At 43.0% G+C, this 21,248-nt stretch overlaps 1 protein-coding gene across 2 annotated transcripts in view; it reads left to right on the top strand.

Annotated features, from left to right (window-relative positions):
• The window catches only part of CACNA1D (calcium voltage-gated channel subunit alpha1 D), a 359,630-nt gene that overhangs the window by 286,093 nt on the left and 52,289 nt on the right, over positions 1 to 21,248 (top strand). The window contains exons 30-35 of one of the 2 annotated variants that reach the window (XM_036737724.1): positions 1,911 to 1,994; positions 10,116 to 10,166; positions 10,556 to 10,684; positions 11,745 to 11,810; positions 20,171 to 20,262; positions 21,052 to 21,211. In XM_036737724.1, the coding sequence (XP_036593619.1) occupies positions 1,911 to 1,994; positions 10,116 to 10,166; positions 10,556 to 10,684; positions 11,745 to 11,810; positions 20,171 to 20,262; positions 21,052 to 21,211 (582 nt within the window). The remainder of the gene's footprint in view (positions 1 to 1,910; positions 1,995 to 10,115; positions 10,167 to 10,555; positions 10,685 to 11,744; positions 11,811 to 20,170; positions 20,263 to 21,051; positions 21,212 to 21,248) is intronic. The other variant, XM_036737725.1, reaches the window with a different exon arrangement.

Below are 21,248 nucleotides of genomic sequence, written 5' to 3'. Positions count from 1 at the left end.
CAGCTGTCTTTATTAACTTTATATTTATGCTGACCATGGTTTTGTATGTACTTGCCTCCTTTATTAGAGTGTAAGCTCCTTGCAAGCAAGGGTTGTTTCCTTCTTTGTACTTGTTTCTCCAGCCAGCACAGTGCCTGGCACATAGTAGGCACCTAATAAATGCTTGGTGATTGACTAATCAGCCAAGTGATTGAAGCAGGAAAATCACTAACTGCAGTAAGCCAACTGAGGTAACTAGGCCAAGCCTATGGCGGTGGGGGTCGTGAATATGAAGAAGAAAGGACGAATCCAGAAAGGGAAGGATTGATCACTGGCTGAATGGAGAGGATGAAGTTGATATTTATCCATCCTTGTCCCAATTCATCATTTCATGACCACTTCCTGAAGCCAGCAGAAGGCCCTCAGGATGAGGGCCAAACCAGGGAGACCCAAGCTCCTGGATTACATTAGACATTAGAGGAGGTGGCCCACACCAGGGAGCTTTTTCTAACCCATGCTTAGTTCCGTGTTGGTTGTTGATGCCTGAACCTTAGTGTATCTTGTCTACCCCTGAGGACTTCCTACTTATGCAGCAAGTGATAAGAAGAGACTAAGACAGCCCTTCTCCCCCTGCTACCTCCTTCAGCCCAAGAACCCGGGCATCAGTGAGGGGAGGAGGGGGCTGGGGGGGTAGGGATTGCCAACCATAAAAGTTGGGAATGAGCTAATGTTTTGTTTTTATTTAGAAAAAGTCTGACCTAAAAAAAAAAGACCCACCTCTACGGTATAAGGAAAGACATTTCCTGACTGCAAATGTCTGCGTCTTAAACTTAGCACTCATTTCTGAAATCCCTTAGGGTTGAGGTACTATCCCCCTGTTAAAAAGCAAATACTCCTGGGAAGGGAAGCATAGTAGACTAGTATGAATTAATTCAAATGTTTATTAAGTGCCACCATGTGCTGTGATAGACCTATCAGTTATTTGTACTTTAGCACAAAAGTTTATTTTATTATTTTCAAATTGGCTGCTTAACTAGGAGTGGATTCTGCTAGACAAGAGGAGGTGGGGAATAAGAAAATAAATGTACCAGGCACCTTGAGAGACAGGAGCTACAAGAGAAGAGATGCCCAAAGGGGAGGAAGCACTTGGCTTGGGGCAGGGCTGAAGCAGCCTAGGATTCCTTTCATTTATATTTTTATTTTTGATTTATGGCCTAGGATCTAGCAGAGATCTGGTTAGCCACCAGCTGGGGGAGAATCCGAAATAAAAGCCATTTGGTCTTGTTGCTTATTTCCATGGGCATTTCTACGGGTGCTTTCGCTGCTCCCCCAGGGCAGCAGAATTGCAGATCAAGGCCCACTTTACTAATGAAAGTGTTAATTTCTCCCCTTCTCCCTGACAAGCCTCTCTGGGTACACTCAAGAAGCTGCTGCTCCAGTAAGGGCTCCTCCCTTGGAAGCCTTGTCAGCAGAGGGAGGAAAAAGAAGGTGCCAGATATCATTCGAAGAAGAGAGGGAGTGGGATGGCTGATGCCTGGGGTTATAGGAGCAAAGGACCAGGACAGTCTCTTCCTCCTCTCCCCCCATTCCGTGTGTTACTCCATTGGCCTGCTGAGGAGGGGCTGTATCATTGCTGAGAATGTTAGTTTAAGCCCCAGAGAGAGCCCTCGCTGTCTGTTGATGGTCATTATGAAATAGTACTACACACACGTGGTTCTCTGAGTGCCTTTCCTTCAGTAGACAATATTGTTGCTTCCATCCTGGTTCTCCTGTTGACCCAGCAGCCTAGTTCAATGAATTCCGTTTCTCCTTCCCTGCCACTCCCCCTTCCAATAGTCTGCAGTAGTATGCAGGAGTAGGAATTTCCTCATGTAGGTCAAACGGCATTTGGTATGTGATCATAAATGTCTGCCCCTGCCTGCTCTGTCCAGGGATATTTTAGTGATGCCTGGAATACGTTTGACTCCCTCATCGTTATCGGCAGCATTGTAGACGTCGCTCTCAGCGAAGCAGACGTAAGTATGCACCCCTTGCATTGGCCTTTGCCTGCCCCGCGCTTCTTCCCTCTTTGGTTTGCCTCCCTCCGTCTTCCTCCTCTCCCTTCCCTGCAGTTTTCATCATCTGGACAAGTCACAGGTAGCGGGTTGACTTAACCTAAGACGCCCAAGGAGGCTGCTCCAAGAGCCCTGCCTTTGGGGAGGGCTCCGATCGGCCGCTCGCTCCTCACGAAACCTTTCTCTCCAGGCTTCTTCTACACGGGTAGCGTCCGTGCTCAGGCTTCCCAGTCTGTGAAGAACGACGTCTTTGCAGCCGTCGTCCTTCCAGCCCCTGATGGGACAGGCGGGACAGCAGCTCCTCCGCCGATCCCTGGAAAGAGGCCTCGCGCAGCGCGGACACGCTGGGTCTCCCCAGGAGCGTCCACGCGGGCGCCCGGGCCGCTCTCCTCTAACGCTGTGCTTCTCTTCTTTTTGTCCCTCCGCGCTTCCTCTCTCCGGGCCTCCTGACCGCGCTAACAGCACTATTTCACTGATGCGTGGAACACTTTTGATGCCTTAATTGTTGTGGGTAGCGTGGTTGATATCGCTATTACGGAAGTGAATGTAAGTAGCAAACCTTGCACGCTGCCGAGTAACGCGGCCGGCCCCGGGGATCCCCGCCCGCGCGAGGCGCTGGCCGGCGGCCGAAAGGCGTTTATCCCCCTCCCAAATAAGGGCACCAGGCGAAACCCAATTGGGCATTTTTTTTAAGTGTATGGGGACCTGGCAACATTTCCCCTGACTAGGTATGACCTTTTTATTTGAGAATTGAGCTCTACCACTAATTATATTAGCGGCGTGGCCTGAATGAGTAACCATGTGTCTCAGGGCCTCAAATTTTCCGTTTGCTAGAGAGCGACGATGATCGTACTCGCCCCGCCCCCCCACCTCATGGAGCTGCTGCAAAGGCCACACGCTGTATGACACTGGCTTAAGCCTGTTGAACAGGACGTGCTCAGCGGCGGCCTGCAGCGCAAGAAGGGAGGGGCAGCTCTTGAGCAGAAAAGCGCAGTCTACGTTTTGTTTTTTAAACCTCCTGCAGTGGTGCCAGGGGTAACGGAGGAGAGGTTCGGGGAGCTTTTTCCTGCCTCACCCAGAAGCCTCCTAACACCAGCCTCCCAGGAGAGAGGATGCTAAAAAGTGCTGAGGCCCTCAGTTCCCATTCTGGTTAGCCCACGCAGATGGCTGCCTGTACCAGAGGCCTGATGGGCCAGGAATGAAGGAGGCTGGGACACTCCTGTCAGGTGCCGCTCATGTAACAGAAATTGATCAAAAACCCATCCTGTGCTTGGCCCATTGAATTTCTCAATGTCCTATCATTTCTACTTATTTGGAGTGTTATCTGAAATATTCTCTGGGTTTTCTGTGCATGATTCAGATGTGGCTTGTGGGGAGGAGGGAAGGGGCTTTCCTGGTGCAAAAGACTTCTCCTTGACCTCTGCGTGGGGCATGAATCTTCCTCATTCTCTGGCTGTCTGCTGCTCCTTGTGGAGAGATCAGGCGGTTCTACACAAGCCTTGGAAGCTGGTCTGTACACACGGCAGAACCTTCTTGTGGCCCTCGAGTCCACGAGCAGGACGGGGCTGCAGCCGGGCATGGGGCAAAGGGAACCAGCTCAGGTTCAGGAGGCTTGTGTTCTCTGCCTCCTGCTGCCAAGCCACTTGCCACCCTTAAATTTTAGTTTCCTCATCTGTCACATGGGATCATTCCAACCTTGCTTACAGGTCTGTGGTGATGATAAAAGTGTGACAAATGTATGAGAAAGCATTCTGAAGAAAACCAAACTGCTGGAAAAAAAGAGATAGTGTGGTTGTTAACGTTGTAGTGAGGGAGAGGTACTATGTAATATCCCAGCATCCAAGAGGCAGGATCTTATCGTGGGGCTTTTAAAGGGTTTGACTGTGTCTGAATGATGGACGTGTAAAAAAGGCCAGAGTCACCACGAAGGTTTGACCCCTAAGACCCCTCTGGGGATCAGGTGCAGGCACTGGATGCAAATTGCTGTTTCAGATAGTTGCAGCATATCAAATCTCATCAGCTTCAGCTTGAGGGGCTATTTAAACCAGCTCCCATCTTCACCCCAGGATGAGTGAGGCTCTGGGAGGCAATGACCCTTCCCGAAGGCCCTCACTATTGCTACTCAGCCTCTGGCTTTCCTTCCTAATCTGGCATTGGCTTCTCACCTTAGTTTTTCAGCAGCAGGCCTTTGATGTTTGGCTACTCTTTAGTAAAAAGAGATTTTTTTCCCAAGTGCTTAAATAACCTTGCTCAGGATTCTCTTTTCTTTCATTTGTCCCATTTATACTTTTGTATTATGTTCTTTTAGTCAGTGATGTTTCACCCTATCAAGTCCAAGAGCAAAATCTTTGGATAGGTACCACATCTGTTGAGTCATGCGGTTGGCATGAGGCATTCATCCGGTCAGAGTGTTTACCTCTGCTGAATGGGGTCGGTGGAGCACAGTGTTGAGGACATCCCAGGCCATTTCAGCGAGACCCTGCTGAAAGGCTGGTGTCTGAATCCACAAGGATGCCAACACCGGTGGTCTTCCCATCGGAGCATGTATGAGTGAAGACTGCCTCAATTTTGCATCACACCTTGTACCCTAGTGGGGCAAAGTGCAACAGTGACCTGCTCCCTGTGCTGCCAGAGGAAGGGGAACAGGCCTTTAGTCTGCATGTGCTGGGTGCTGGGTGCTGTGCTAAGCGTCTTACAGATGTGGTCTCAATTGATTCTCACAACAACGCCAGGAGGCAGTTGGCTAACTAACTATTATTATCCCTGTTTTACTCTTGAGGAAACTGAGGCAGTGACTTGCCCAGGGCCACACTGCAAGTGTCTGAGGCTGGATATGAGCTCAGGGCTTTGTGCCTCCAGGTCCTGTGCTCTATCCATAGCACTACTGGGCTGCCGTAAGACGAAGATACACATTTCCCATGTTAGTGTGTGTGCACACACGTGTGCGTGTGTGTGTGTGTGTGTGTGTGTGTGTGTGTGTGTGTGTGAGAGAGAGAGAGAGATGAAGATGACAGTGGTGTCAACAAAACAAAACCAGCCTCGTGGTTTAGTAAAAGGGAGTTTTGCTTTGTTGGACTAATAAGCCCCACCCTGTCTGAACAAGAGGAGCTGTTTTCTTGTCGTCCATTCTGGTTTGAGTGGGGCTCGCAGGTGGGTGGTCACCTGATCTCTTCCTTTGTTCACAAAGGAGTTAAGTTCAGAGAATGCTCTAAGCCAGGGTTCCTTCACCCGGTCTCTTGAGAGCTTTTACAGAGTCCAGAATGTAGATGGAAAAAAATTGCGTATTTGTTTCAACATAATTGGCTTTGTCATCCCCTGCATTTCATTTAATACATTTAAAAGCATCGTTCTGCCGAAGGGGTTCCTGGGACAAAAAAGGTAATGCCCCCACTCTCGTGTTCCCAGAAGCTGATTGCTCACTTTCCCTCGGTAGCCAGTAGCGCAGGTCAGAGGATCACAGAGTTAACTTGGGAGGGACCTAAGAGGCCTCAAGCCCAGCCCCCTCATTTACAGCTGCGGTTACTGAGGCCGGAGAGAGCAGGAGCTGCTCAGGGTCACCGCTAGGCATTGTCCAAAGCAGGATCCACATTCAGCTCACTGAGCTGGCAGGAGACCTCCCCTCCCAACAGAAAGTCCTAGGACAAAGCTAGAAGTGAGGCTGAGAATAAGGAAAAATGCCCCAGAGTTCAAGGGCCATCCTCCTGCAGGCCCTATCGACTTGCCCCCAGGCAAATCAGAGAACCTCCCAGGGCCTCAGGCCACTTTTTTAGTCTCTGGAATTGGCTGACAGGCATGGTAGGCAGGGGTTTCCTTGCAACAGTGAAATGAATCTTGTTTATCAGTTTATCAACAGTTGGCTACGCTTGTTTCTAGTTCTTCACCCCATTCTATAATTTACCCATTTTCTGTGGACATTCCTTTTCTGTCACCTAATTGATTTTCATGTTCATTTTATTTTTAGAAAATTGTAGAGGCAAGTATATGTAAGCCTATATCTGTTGATGTTATTGTCAAACCAGCCTCACTACTAAAGACCGTGTACTCTTTGGCTCGTTCACGCTTGGTTTTCACAGAGTTTCACAGGACGTACCAAAGATTGACTGTGGTCATCTAAATTGTTTTCCTTGGTTTCAGGCGCAGGCCCTGAGAGGGTGTCCCCTGGGCTAGTCACAGCTGATTCTGTGATTGGCCAAAAGAACCTGTGAGGAACAATAGCTATATCTTGCTTTCCCAAAGACAGATTATTGTCTGGAAATGATAAACTTGCATTTGTATTTTTCACTTAAAACACTTTGGATGACCCTCTTTGAAGCTCCCATGCATGCTCACCTGGTTTTCTCCAACCCCTCCCTCCCCCCCCCCCCCAGTTTTCCACCTGGCTTCATTCACAATTTAATTGTTTTTAGATTCACATTTTCAACACATTTGCTTACAGTATTAAAAACCTTCTAAAATGTCAGAAAATTATTAGGGAGCTCAATTGAGGGAGGGAGCTTCATTGATATCTGCTTCTTTCTTTTTTCGAAGGTAAAAAGACAAAACCTAGAAACAAGATGTGGTACTGACATTAAAGCTTTGTTATCAAAATGCTCTCAATGTCTGTCTCGGGCTAATGGCGTGTTTGGCAAACACTACTTTCTTCTAAGTTCCTGTTGAGAGTTTCAGAAAGTTTATTTTCATTTCGGTTTATTCTCATATCACCCAGATTATAAGAGGCAGTCATAATTTCAAATCTCTGATGATGTCATTTAGCTTACCTCCTGAAGAGTTTGAAGTTCCCCCTTAGGTTGAGTCTGTTCAGGTCACTCAGAGGGATTGTCAGCAGGTTTCCAGCTGTCAAGGCTGCAGAAGTGCCTCATGACAGAGCTGAGGGGGCTGATCCAGAAAGCAGGGAGAGACTACAGGGTCCCTATCACTAGTAGTATTGATAGCTTTGTCTGGCAGAAATACTTTGGCTTTAGCCCTGCTTGGGATCTAGCCTCTTATGGTCTTTGACTCAGGTCTCTCTCCTGACTTCTTTAGAAAGCTATGTAAGTTCATCTCTATAAAATTAAGATACCATTCCCTCCTAATTTAAGACCTCAGAGTGAGGACCCCCCCCCCCCCACCACCAAGAGCAACTGTATAACTGTAGTGTACCTGCAGGCAATCCTTTGCGTTCATCCTGTTAGAGTTGGGCAGAGGGGAGAGGACAAGGAGCAGCCATGGCCTGAGCCCTTTGATACTGCCCCGTGGCCTAAGCCAGCCCTCAGGCGGATGATACCCTCCCCCCTCCCAGGATTTGCTGGCCTCATGCTGATGAGTACAAGCTAAGTAAGAGGGGCGCTGGTGCTATGGGCTGGATCTAGTTGAAACCCACATCCCTTGAGAGATAATACCAAAATCCCACAGTTAACTGGTGCCTGTTACTACATTCCAGCCATATCTCCTTATTTCAGAGCCAGGTTGAGAAAGACACGGAGCCAAACTACTGTCTTTCTGGGGCTGCTGGGATTTGAGTTGAGTACCAAATTCTTACCCATCCAACTCACTTTTAACTGAATATCCTGGCAGTGAAACTCCCCCTCTCCCTGGAGTTCCTCTGTGGCCAAGCCCTGACTGGCCACACTCTCTGGATGGCCCTTCTACAACCCTCAGAGATTTCCTGGGGTGAATGGCTCCCAGTGAAAACTCTGCCAGCCAAACCTGAGAATCACCTGCCTCTCTCCCTTCTCACTCAGCTGAGAACATTTGCATTTGGGAAAAAGCTTTTAAAGCTATTTTGGCATCTTGGATGTTCCTCCCCTTCCCATCCCTCTGATTTCTAAACTAAATCATTCCCAGTTACATCAGCCAGTGAAACTGTCACCCACCATGAAGCATTGTGGGGCAGTGGAGAGCATCCTGCTTTGGAGCTTCAAGGCTTGGATTTGAATCTCAGTGACTGCAGCCCTCTAGGCCTCAGGTTTCCTCATCTGTAAAATGAGAGGGTGGGGCTTGAGGACCTCAAAGATATCTTCTAGCACATGAATCCTGCGACATCCTATGAATGAGCATGCTGGCCCTGCTAGAGAAGGATGGTAGGCTGTATCAGGAAGCTCTAGGTCTTCTGATGGATTTTGTGCTGACTTTGCTCTCAAGGTTTCTTATTCCCTCCATGAATGTTGTGTGGCCACACCCATTACATCTTTCTTTCATTTTAAAAAACCCAGTGGATAGCCTTGGTCTTCAGTTCATAGCCCACTGTTTTCTCATCCTTCAGAGGGTTCATTTGAAAAGAGTTGTAATTCCCAAATCTTCTTGACTCACTGCCTTGACCTCATGTGAGGGTCAGACTGAGGGCAGGCCAGGAGGTGGGCTGAATGACAGCTTGAGGAGGGAGGACTTGAGAAAATGTCTCCTCAAATATCTGTGAAGAGACAAGAGGATTGGAGGATTTAGGAAGTGAGCATCTGTGCTTTCCTGGAGCATCAACATAGAGAGGTGGGGGGACCATACCCTCTGACTCCCACTAGATCAATGTATCCTGACAAGAGCTACCATCTGGGTGTCACCAAGGAGGTGACATACCTTGGGGACAATGGCAGCTCTTTGTTCCCAGGATGTTTTAGGTTAGGAAGCTGTGGCCTTTGAAAAGGTGGTCAGCAGAGGGAAAGTACAAGAAACCACAGGAGCTTCCCTGAACAAGCTCATTTATAGAGGCCACTTTCTAAATCGCTTGGAAAGGAATGCCTCTGTTCAGCTGAGTCTGGACTCTCGTTCTTGGGCTTTGCCCAGATTCTTTTTAATTGACTTTTTCACAGTTATTGTTTTTTGATTCCCTTTCCTTGTTCTTTTCTGGCTGTTCTTTTGTAGGCATTTTCCATTGTGTTTTCTTTGGGGAAGAGTTCCTTAAAGTTGGAGGTGACCTTTAGTTTCCACATTGCCTTCCAGTGATGTCATAAGGATCTTCCCCTTCCTCCCATCCTCCTCCACCTTTTGGGAGAGCTTTGAAATGCTGCTCCTTAGACTCCCCTCACCCTCGGCACCAAACAGTACAGCAAAAGGCCCTTACCCTCACATGCTTCCTGAGACACTTCTTTCTCTTCCTTTTCCCCTTCCCCCTTCCTCCCTATTTTTCCCTTTGAAACTTACTTTCTTGACTATTGCAGGGTCTACATTGGTGGTACTTAGTACTGGTGGAGAAAAAAGAGACCCTCATACCATTATTCATAAGACGTTTAAACATCCAACTTAAAATTTTTCATTATACAATCTATATTAAGAATTTGCTTGGCAAATTCATAGTTCATAGTGCAAAAAACAAACCAACAAAAGCTTCAGCCCAACCCTACTTAAATAGTAACAAATTCTGAATAAGTGGGGCTCAGTGAAGATGGAGTGTGTCCTGAAAAGATCTGGAAGAGCCATGGAAGCTTCAAGTCCAATCCACAGGCCTCCTGCTTCCTGCCTGTGATTCTTGTGCTGTGAAATGATAGGGAACTGGATTCTTAGATGATTGCAAACCTCCTGGCATTCTAATGAATGGTTTCAAAACTCCAAATTGGCAAATGAAATAAAGGTCACATAAGGGCAAAACCAAGGCATGGGGCTACAATGCCTGCCTGAGGGTCACTCTAGAGGGTCAGGCTCCAATCAGTGAAAAGTGAATGTGGGGTGGTAGAGGCAGATCCCTGTGGTCCCCCTGGATCCTCATACTGTGTGGCATCAGAGTTCTATTCCTCAAGCAGAAAGCTACTACAGCATCCCTCGCTGAGGATGATTCAAAACCCTCATTTATTCCCCTTTCAAAATAAGGAGGGGAACATCATCTGAGAAAGACAAAAAATGGACTTGAAAATTTTGCCTTATGGAAAATGGGTCTTGAATCTTTGCTGGGATTTTTCAGCATTGGGGTGTGTTGTCCCTTGAGCTGACCTTTAGAAAGGTTCAGGATAGATGAAAAGTAAGTAGCACATGTGGCGTGGAACTCTCTTGGCATTTTCTAGGGAGGGGGCTGGCTGATGTGTTATGCCAAGAAGTGTACATGTCAAATGTCCTCCTAATCTTCTGCTTATGACTCCTGATCATTAATATTGTTCATCTTTATTTGATTTCTTAAAGCCAACTGACAGTGAAAATAGCCCTGTCCCTGTCCCAACTGCTGCTCCTGGGGTAAGAGTAGTGGCTGATCCCCAGTGGCTTTGCCTCTTCTTTAAGTTTATTATTCTGGTCATGTCTAGTTTTTCACTGGTTTTTTCTGTCTTTTTCATGATCGTCCTCCTAGAATGGTCATTGTCAGTGTGCAGTCTCCTGAGCTCTTCAACACTAGGAAATGCATGTGGTGTGTGTGTGTGTGGCAGCCACATGGTGGCCTTGTGTTGTCAGCATGGATGTTTTCTTTTCCATACCATAGTTTTTCAAGATGACAAGGCCTTAGAAACACATCTTCACTTCTTACCTTTGCCACTTTCACATCTGTTGCCGTTTTGTTTTGGTTTTTTCTGAGAGTGTTGCATGTTCTCCTTCTCATTGTGTTTGACTACTCCGTGATCACCCTGCAGAACTCGGAGGAGAGCAACAGAATCTCCATCACATTTTTCCGTCTTTTCCGAGTGATGAGACTGGTGAAGCTTCTCAGCAGAGGGGAGGGAATCCGCACGCTGCTGTGGACCTTTATTAAATCCTTTCAGGTGAGGGGGAACTTGGCTGGAGCTGGAATCTTCCTGTCCTGGGGACTAGATAGTCTGAACTTCTTCGTGAACTTGTCACAAGGGAAACCTGGCCCAAAGAGCATCCAATTGAACAGGCCCAAGAGTCAGTATGAGGGGTTCAGGAAATGTTTGTTGATTTGAAAACTTTACGTTATTTTTAATGAGCAAATACTCATAGGATAATTTGTGGACATACACCAGAAGTTAACCATAGGAAAGAAACCAGATGCTTTTGGCTAATCTCCTGATACTTTGGGCTTTAAATTAGAAACACAGTCTTTGTTAAATTGCATTGCAAGTGAGGTGGGTGTTTACCGTGTCCACATGCAGTCTTGAGATTTCATGTGATTGAAGCCACACATAGGTGTGAGATGATAGGTCAGCAGGATCCTGGGCAGAGGACAAACAGTCCCTCCTGTCACAGGGAGCCTGGAGTTCAGTGTGATGTAGAACCTGGTCCATTATTCACTAGGAGTAGTGGAAAGGCACTGTAATGTGTAATGTCACCTGTAATGTGGTGCTGGAGCACAGAGCCCTCAGAATGGTTCTCCAAGCTGCAGTGTAGGAACTTTAGATTCAAATTTGAAAAACTGGACATTTTGAGAGTTTTCTTGCCCACCTCCTGGCCTCTGTGAAACTACATAATCCAAAGTTTTAATTTGAGAGGAAAACCGTTCAAATTTTTTTGTTTTAAAAGTTTCTGGTTGTCATATTTGGCAGAACTTGTGTTGAACCAAAACAAGGAATGGTAGTGGTGGATCCAGAATCCAGGCAGTATCTGTTTTCCCTCCTGACTGCCCCATGGGCACATTCCCACTGCTGCTCAAACAGGAGAAGGATGTGGGGCAGTAAGTGGGAATTGCAGAAGGGTAAATGTTGGCTCATTGGAAAGGAAGACACTGGGGCTATTCCAAAGAGGATTGGGAGGGTGAGGGTTCTCCTGAATGACGCTGAATGGGATTTCTGTTGAAGTGGGCCTCCGAGGTTGGTGATTCGGACCCCCAACCAGACACTGACTGAGACTCTGATCTTGTTTTAGGCTCTTCCATATGTTGCCCTTCTCATAGCTATGTTGTTCTTCATCTATGCTGTCATCGGGATGCAGGTAAGTCTTTCCATGTGTGGAGGGCATGTGCCTTCTGTTAGCCTCTGCTGATAAGATTGACTCCATTATTCTTCCTCTGTTAGAGCACGCCCAGCAGGAGCTCAAAGGGCACCTGGCAAGGCCTAGGCTGATCTTACAGTGTTGTTGGTAAAGTCCTGGGCTACAAACCAGGATAATCTGAATTGAAATACTGCCCCAATACTAGCTGTCTGACATATTCTCTAAGGCTCAGTTTCCTTGACTATAAAATGGGGTGGCTGGGGATGAGGCTCCCTGACAACGAGAATACGCAGAAAGTGCTTCATAACCCTTACTGACATCCTGTAAACAGTACGAATGTCTGTTGTGTTTTTGTGTAATTGTGTTTTATCACAGCCATTGGGGAATCTGGAATAAACAAATAGTGATTCTTCTGTCTGCATCTTAGCTAAAACCCTCCATCCCTGAAGCTCCCTCAGTGGCTGACTTTTTAAAGATACTTTTTAAAAGATAAACAAGACTGCCCTCTGAAACTTGAGTGTGACGTGTGCAAGCACAGGGAGATTTCTAACGTGATCTCTGTGAGGTCATGCTTGAGAGGAGCAGAGCCACCTTGCTAGCTGGAAAAACAGGATGGTGTCAAGGGACTACCAGAACTGGAGGCCCCCTTATGCAAGTGAGACCATCTGAATGGTGGTCTGCGCTCTTGGAAGGACCCAGGAAATAGGAAGTTGGGAGCAAGACTTAGTCAGGGTGAAGATCCTTGTAAAAAGTAGCTTTGCCAGACTTGTCCTGCCATGCCTTTTTTTTTAATTTTTATTTTCCCTTCCAAATTCTCTCCCTCTTCCCATCCTCTCCCTCATCCATTGATAAAGTGAGAAATATGATACCTTTTATACATATGAGGTCATGCAAAGCACATTTTTACTTTAATCATGTTGCGAGGGGGGGAAAGGTAAGAAAAATTAAGTTTAAAAAGTATGCTTCAATCTATATTCAGAGTTCATCAGTTCTCTCTCTGGAAGTGGACATCATTTTTCATCATGGGTCCTTCGGAATTGCCTTGGGTTGTCTTGATCAGAGTAACTAATGCATTCACAGTTGGTCATCATTACAATATTGCTGCTACTGTGTATGTTGTTCTCCTAGCTCTGCTTGCTTCACTCCACAACTGTTCATATAAGTCTTCCCAGACTTTTCTGAAACCATCCTGCTTGTCATTTCTTATAGCACGATAGTATTCCATTACATTCATGTACCACAATTTGTTTAGCCCTTCCCCAGTTGATGGGCGTCCCTTCAGTTTCTAATTCTTTGCCACCACAAAAAGAGCTACTGTTTTGTACACGTAAGAAGTCCTTTTCCCTTTTCCCTGGCAGTAGTATTGTTGGCTCAAAGAGTATGCACACTTTTATAACCCTTTGGGTATAGTTCTAAATTGTTCTCCAGAATAGTTAGACCAGTTTTCAACTCTACCAACAGTGCCCCAATTTTCCCACATCCCCTCCAGCATGTATTTTCCTTTTCTGTCATGTTAGCCAATCTGATAGGTATGAGGTGGAATCTGAGTTATTTTGACTTACATTCCTCTAACTTGTAGTGACTTAGAGCATTTTTTCATGTGACTTTTTAATAGCTTTGATTTCTTCTTCTGCAAATGCACTGTTCATATCTTTTGATCATTTATCAGTTGGGGAATAGGTTTTATTTTTATGAATTTGGCTCAGTTCCCTCCATATTTAAGAAATGAGGCCTTTGTTATCAGAGAAACTTCCTACAAATTTTCCCCCCAGTTTTCTGTTTTCCTTCTAATTTTGTTTACATTCCTTTTGTTCATGCAAAAGCTTTTTAATTTCATGTAATCAAAATTATTTACTTTACTTCCCGTGATCATCTTTATCTCTTGTTTGGTCATAGACTCTCCCCTTATCCATAGATCTGACAGGTACCATTTTGCATGCTTCTCTAATTTACTTATGTGTACATGATTAATCCATTTTGACCTTATCTTAGTATATGGTGTGAGATGTTGGTCTATGCCTACTTTCTGCCAAACTGTTTTCTAGTTTTCTCAGCAATTTTGTCAAATGGTGAGTTCTTCCCCCAAAACTGAGATCTTTGGGTTTATCAAACCTTAGATAACTATGGTCATTTACTACTGTATATTGTGTACCTAATTGATTTCATTGATCCACCACTCAGTTTCTTAGCCAGTACCATATTGTTTTCATGATTATCATTTTGTTATAAATGTAGTTCGAAATCTGGTTCCCAGTATGCCGCTTTCCTTCACTTTTTTTATTGACATTTTTGACATTTTGCTTCTCTGGATGAATTTTGTTATTTTGTCCCTAGCTCTATAAAATAACTCTTTGGTAGTTCTGTTGGAATAGTGCAGAATAAATAAATTAAATTAGGCAGTATTATCATTTCTTGTTATATTGACTGAGCCTACCCGTGAGAAATAATATTTCTCTCATTGTTTATATCTTGCCTTTATTTGTGTGAACAGTGTTTTGTAATTGTGTTCATATAGTCCCTGGGTTTCTCCTGGCAAGTAAACTCCCAAGTATTTTATATTGTCTGCAGCTATTTTAATTAGAATTTCTCTTTCTATCTCTTCCTGCTCTGTTTTTTGGGTAATATATAGAAATGCTGATGATTTTTGTGGGTTTATTTTATAACTGGCAACTTTGTTAAAGTTTGTTTATTGTTGGACTAGGTTTGTGGTTGATTGTCTTGGGTTCCATAAGCATACCGTCATATCTTTGCAAAAAGTGATCATTTTGTTTCCTTGTTGCCTATTCTTATTCATTCAATTACTTTTTCTTCTCTTATTGCTAGCATTTCTAGTACATTATTGAATAATAATAGTGATTATGGACATCTTTGCTTTTTACCCCCTATCTTACTGGGGAAGGCTTCTAGTTTATCCCCATTATAGATAATGCTTATTCTTGGTTTTAGATACTTATCATTTTAAGAAAAGCTTCATTTATTCCTGTGTTTTCTATTGTTTTTAACAGAATGGGCACGTTATATTTTGTCAAAAGCACTTTTTTTGCACCTATCCATATAATGATATGGTTTTTGTTGCTTTTGTTATTGGTGTGGTCAATTATGCCTAGAGGTTCCCCAATATTGAACCAGCCCTGTATTCTTGTTATGAATCTAACCTGATTGCAGTGTATGATCTTTGTGATATATTGCAGGTATTTTATTTACAATTTTTGCATTAATATTCATTAGTCTAGAGTTTTCTTTTTCTATTTTTGCTCTCTTTAGTTTAGTTATCAAAACCATATTTTTGTCGCAGAAGTAATTTATCAAGACTCCTTCTTTATCTGTTTTTTTAAAATAGTTTATGTAGTATTGGAATTATTTGTTCTTTAAATATTTAATGGAATTCACTTGTAAATCCATCTGGTCCCGGGGCTTTTTTCTTAAGAAGCTCTTTTATGATTTGTTCAATTTCTTTTTCTAAGATAGATTTAAGTATTCTATTTCCTCTCCTCTTAGTCTGGGCAATTTGCATTTTTATAAATATACATTTATTTACTTTAGATTATCAGTTTTATTGGCACATAATTAGGCAAAATAGTTCCTAATTACTGCTTTAATTTCATCTTCATTGATACATTCACCTTTTTGATTTTTAATACTGCTAATTTGTTTTTCATCATTTCTTAAATCACATTAACCAATGGATTCTCTCTCTCCCTCTCTCTCTTTCTCTCTCTCTCCCCCTCCCTCCCTCTCTCTCTCTTTCCCCCTTCCTCTCCCTCTCTCTCTCTCTCTCCAAAACCAATTCCTAGTTTTATTTATAAGTTCATTTTTAAAAATTTTTCAGTTTAATTACTCTCTCCTTTGATTTTCAGGATTTCTATTTTGATATTTAATTGGGGATTTTTTATTTGTTCATTTTCTAGTTGCATGCCCAATTAATAATCTATTTTTTTCTGTTTTTGCTGTAAGAGTTTAGAGATTTGAATTTTCCCTTAAGTACTTCTTCAGCTGTATCCCACAACTTTTGGTATGTTGGCTCATTTCTGTCATTCTTTTTAATGAGCTTATTGACTATTTCTATGAGTTGTTCTTTGACCTACTCATTCTTTAGGATTATTTAATTCCCCATTAATTTCTAATCTGTGCTTCAATGGCCCATCATAGAATGTAATTTTTATTGTATTATGGTCTAAAAAGGGTACATTTAATTTTTCTGCATTTGTTTGTGAGGTTTTAATGCCCTAATATATGGTCACTTTTTGTGAAGGTGCCATTTACAGCTGAGAAAAAGATATATTTCTTTCTGTTTCCATTCAGTATTAACCAGAGGTCTATCATATCTAACTTTTCTAAAATTCTATTCACATGCCCAACTTCTTTTCTATTTATTTTATGGTTAGATATATCTGAGACAGATAAATTGAGGTCCCCCACTAGTATAGTTGTACTGTCCATTTCTTCCTATAATTCATTCAACTTTTCCATCACAAATTTGGATGGACTGCATTTTGGTGCATATAAATTTAGTATTGATATTAATTCATGGTCTGTGATACTTTTTAGCAAAATGTAGTTTCCCTGATTATCTCTTAATTAGATCTATTTTTGCTTTTGCTTTGTCTGAGATCATGATTGCTACCCTTGCCTTTTTCACTTCATCCAAAGCATAAAAGATATTGCTCTGGCCCCTTATTATAACTCTGTTGTGTCTTTCTGTTTCAAGTAGGTCTCTTGTAAACAACATATTGTTGGATTCTGGTTTCTAATCCATTCTTCCATCATTTTCCATTTTATAGGTGAGTTTGTCTCATTTACATTCACAGTTATGACTGCTAACTGTGTATTTCCCTCAATCTTATTCTCTTTTGTTTATCCTTCTTGTTTTTAACCCTATTCCTTTTTCAGAAGTCTATTTTACTTCTGACTTCTGCCTTCTTTACTCTATCCTCTCTCTTATCATATCCCCCTTTTCTTTTAGCCCCTTTCCTTTCTACTTCTATGTTGGGTAAGATAGATTTCTTTACTCAGCTTTATGTGTATATATAGTCTTCCATCTTTGAACCAGTTCAGATGAGAGTGAAATTCAAGCATTGTGCATTCCCCTCCCCCATTTTCCCCTCCAGTGTAAAAATTCTTCTTTGTGCACCTCTTTTATCTAAGATTATTTCCTCCATTCCATCCCTTCCCCTTCTTCCAGTGCATCTCTCTTTCTCACACCTTTGGAAATCATAATTGATTCACTCTTATGCTCTCTGTCTAGCATTTATAATGATAAACTTCTAATTTGTTCCAACTATCATCTTCTCTTACAGGAATGTAAATGGTTTAACCTTATTGAGTCTCCCTTATGATTTCTCACTCATTTTTACCTTTTTATGCTTCTCTTGAGTCTTTGTTTGAATGTTAGATTTTTCTGTTCACCTCTGGTGTTTTACTCAGGAATGCTTGGAAGTCCTCTATTTTATTAAATATACATTTTTCCCCCTGTAGGATAATACTCAGTTTTGCTAGGTAGATTTTTTTGGTTGTAATCCTAGCTCTTTTGCCTTCTAGAATATCGTATTCTAAGCCCTTCATTCCTTTAATGTAGAAACTATTAAATCTTGTGTGATTCTGACTGTGGCTCCATGTTATTTGAATTGATTCTTTTTGGCTGCTTGCACTATTTTTTTCCTTGACCTAGGAGCTCTAGAATTTGGCTTTAATATTCCTGGGAGTTTGTATTTTGAGATCTGTTTCAGGAGTGATCAGTGGGTTCTTTCAATTTCTAATCTGCTCTCTGGTTCTACATGGCAGTTTTTCTTTATAATTTGTTAAAATATCATGTCTAGGGTCTTTTCTTTATCATGGCTTTCAGGTAGTCTAGCCAATCTTAAATTATTTCTCCTCAATCTATTTTCCAAGTCAGTTGTTTTTCCAATGAGATATTTCAAGCTTTCTTCTATTTTTTTCATTCTTGGCTTTTTTTTCATTGTTTCTTGATTGATATCTCATGGAATCATTAGCTTCCTGTTGACCAATTCTAGTTTTCTTCAGTGAGCTTTTTTTTTCTTTCACCATTTGGCCAATTCTGATTTTTAAGGAGTTATTTTCTTCAGTGGAGTTATGTACTTCTTTTACAATTTTGTCAATTCTAATTTTTAAAGAAGTTATTTTCTTCAGTATTTTTGTACCTTTTTTTAACCAAGCTCTTAATTTATTTTTCATAAATTTTTGTTTTGTTCTCATTTCTTGGTTTTTCCTCTACCCTTCTGATTTGGTTTTTAAATAATTTTAGTTGCTCTTTTAAAATCTCTTTCTTTAACTCTTTTAGGAATTGTCATTGGGCTTGTGTTAAATCTACATTTTCTTTGAGGTTTTGCCTGCAGATATTTTCAAGTTATTGTCTTCTTTGGACTTTGTCCTAAGCTTAGCCTGTCACCAAAGTAGTTTTTATGGTCAGGTTCTTTTGTTGTTGTTGTTTGCTCATTTTTCCAGCCTATTTCTTGACTTTGGACTTTATGTTAGAGTTGAACCCTGGAGATGGAAGGGGTCTCTGTCCCAAACTTTAGGATTTTATGACCTCCTGCTTTCATATCTGGTTCTGGGAGCCTGTAAGTTTTTTATGCTTCCAAGATGCTATGATCTAGGGAGTGGTCACTGAGTTCCTGGTCTCCTGCCTTCACCCAAGTAAGTATGGGTATCACTTTTGGTTGTAATCATAGTTCTTTTGCCTTCTGGAATATCGTATTCTAAGGCTTCTGTTCCTTTAATGTAGAAACTGATAAATCTTGTATGATCTTGACTCTGACTTCATGTTACTTGAATTTATTCTTTTTGGCTGCTTGTACTATTTTGTTCCTAACCTTCAGTATGGCCCCTGCTCCCTCATGACCCCAAGCTCTCCTCTGCACCCCCAGAAACTGCTACCCAGCACGGGGTAATGGCTGATGGAGCTTCCAGTTGGTGCCTTGTCCTGTGCCCAGTGGTAGCACAGGGGTTCCCAGGAATTTCTTTCTGACCAAGTGTTCAGTCCCCTTACCATCACTGGCACTGAGTAGCTGTCCTCACTTTGTGTTCCATGTCAGCCATCCCCATGTCTATAGACCTTCTTATCTGCCTGGGATTGGAAAAAATGACTCACTATGATACTTTGTTGGTTAGGCCACTTAGAATTCAATATAATGTGCTTTTTAAGTTGTATAGAGGGGGATGTCGAGAGAGGTTGGCAAAAAAAAACCATTCCCTTTGCTGTGCCATCTTGGCTCTCCCCACCACCCCCCTGCCATGGCCTTTAGGCATAAACTCTCATCAGATCATCCCACTATAATGTGGACACAGCAGAAATGGAGCAGCTCCCAGCATAGGAGAGCAGTGGGAACCATTCCTTCCTCTACAACCTAGAGAAGGACTTTGGAAATGATTTGAGGAAAGAGAGTCTTAAAAGGAATAGCTCTAAGGTTGTGGTCCTTGGTCCTGCTGTCACCATTGACCAGAGGTCGGAGAAAACTGGTGTTCTCTAGGTCTAGTATAAGGCAGCTTTGTCGTTCAGAAACAGGAGGTCTGCACATGGCCCCATGGGGTGGGAAGGTGGGAACATCTATTCTATATTGAATAGGCTCTCATCATGGTGAAGTATTAAACTTAATGAGCACCTCCCTCTTTCTTTGCTTCAGTTGCTTACTGTTCTGTAATTGATAACTTTTATTTTCTATCCCCTTTATTTTACAGATAGAGTCTTCTCTCTCCCTCATCAATCCTCCTCTAATAACAAAGATGTAAAGCGAAAAGAAGCAATTTAGCAAAAACAACCAGCCTATTAAATGCCACAGACAGTACATGTAGCATTCCACACCCATAGATCTCCACCTCTGCAATGAAGCAGCCATTTTTTTTTCAATTCTTCTCTGAGGCTTAGCTTGGTCATTATGCTTAGCATTCCATTTCACTTTTTTGTTCTTTCCATTTATATGTATTTAGTCCTGTGTGTATTGTTTTCCTGGTTCTGTTTACTTCACTTTGAATCAGTCCTTAGGTCTTTCTGTGTTTCTATAAATTCTTCACTTTCATTATGACTTACGGCAAAATGTGTTTAGCCTTTTCCTACCTTCCACAAAAGGTGCTGCAGCTGATATCTTGGGCTGTGTCTTGTGGTGGGCTCTTTGTCAGAGAATGAGCACAAGGTAGGAAGTGAGGAACAAGTGCCAGAGGGCACCAAGACAAATATGGAGCATGCTCGCTCCCCACCCCCCCCCCCCCCACTGCCAGGTTTTCCTTCCTTTGGCGATATATCTGACTAGAGAAGCTGGGACCCTCTGACTCCTAATGACTTAAATCAGTGTTTCTCCTGCATTCAAAGAGTACTTAGTGTCTTTCTTAATTGTTTTTATTTCCAGATGTTTGGGAAAGTGGCCATGAAAGATAACAACCAGATCAACAGGAACAACAACTTCCAGACCTTTCCACAGGCTGTGTTGCTCTTGTTCAGGTGACTGACTCTCCCGGCTAATGCTTGCGGCTCTCCAGCTGCCATGTGGAGGGGCCAGTGGCGATTTCTGCCGCGCAAGCAGTTGGCCATGATTCAAGTGACAGTTCCCTTCCCGTCAACCCCTTTAGTGTTTATGTGTCCAAAATTGCATTCCAGGACCTTCCTTGGTCTGCAGAAATCAATGTCATGATGAGAAAATGTGCAGTTAGGAGGCTGATGTAGAGGCAGGAGGGCCTTCCCTCTAGCATTTACCAGTTGTGGGGAGGGGTGGAGAACGCTCGCGACTTCTCAGAGCACCACTCTCCTCACTTGTAAAACAGGGGTGATATAATCATTATCTCCAGCTCCTGATCATCGTAAGAACCAGGTGATAGAATATGTCCTAAAACACTTGAGAGATCTCCAAGAGCTTGGTGAAGGTCTGTTGTTAGGCTGAGGCAGCCCGTAAAGACAGTGAGGTTCGTTCAGCCACTTAAGAGGATGAAGGAGGTGGGAGAAGGAATGTTGGTGTAGTTGTGGAGAATAAGCAGTTTTCAGAGAAGCACCCACTTGTATACAAAGGACAGATGTGCTAAATCCAACTTGTCAGTCATCTCTGAATTACCATAGGTTTTAGAAAGGACAACTACTTGGTAAAACTTGGAAGTAATCAATTTTTTAAATTTGATTTGATGTCCTCTAAAATCACTGGGGTTGGATGATATAAATGCACACACATATGTTTATGTGTATGTTTCTATAACTTTTCTTCTCTCTCCTCTTCCCTTTCCCTCTCCCCCCCCACCAAAGGTGTGCAACTGGTGAAGCCTGGCAAGAAATCATGCTGGCATGTCTTCCTGGGAAGCGCTGTGACCCAGAGTCTGATTATAGCCCTGGGGAGGAGTTCACATGTGGCAGCAATTTTGCCATTGTTTATTTCATTAGTTTTTATATGCTCTGTGCTTTTCTGGTAAGTCATAAAGAACAGAACTTCACTTAGTAACCAG

Source organism: Trichosurus vulpecula, chromosome 9, assembly GCF_011100635.1.
Source record: "Trichosurus vulpecula isolate mTriVul1 chromosome 9, mTriVul1.pri, whole genome shotgun sequence".
NCBI classification, from domain to species: Eukaryota; Metazoa; Chordata; class Mammalia; order Diprotodontia; family Phalangeridae; genus Trichosurus; species Trichosurus vulpecula.
This window is presented reverse-complemented; position numbering and strand designations above follow the sequence as displayed.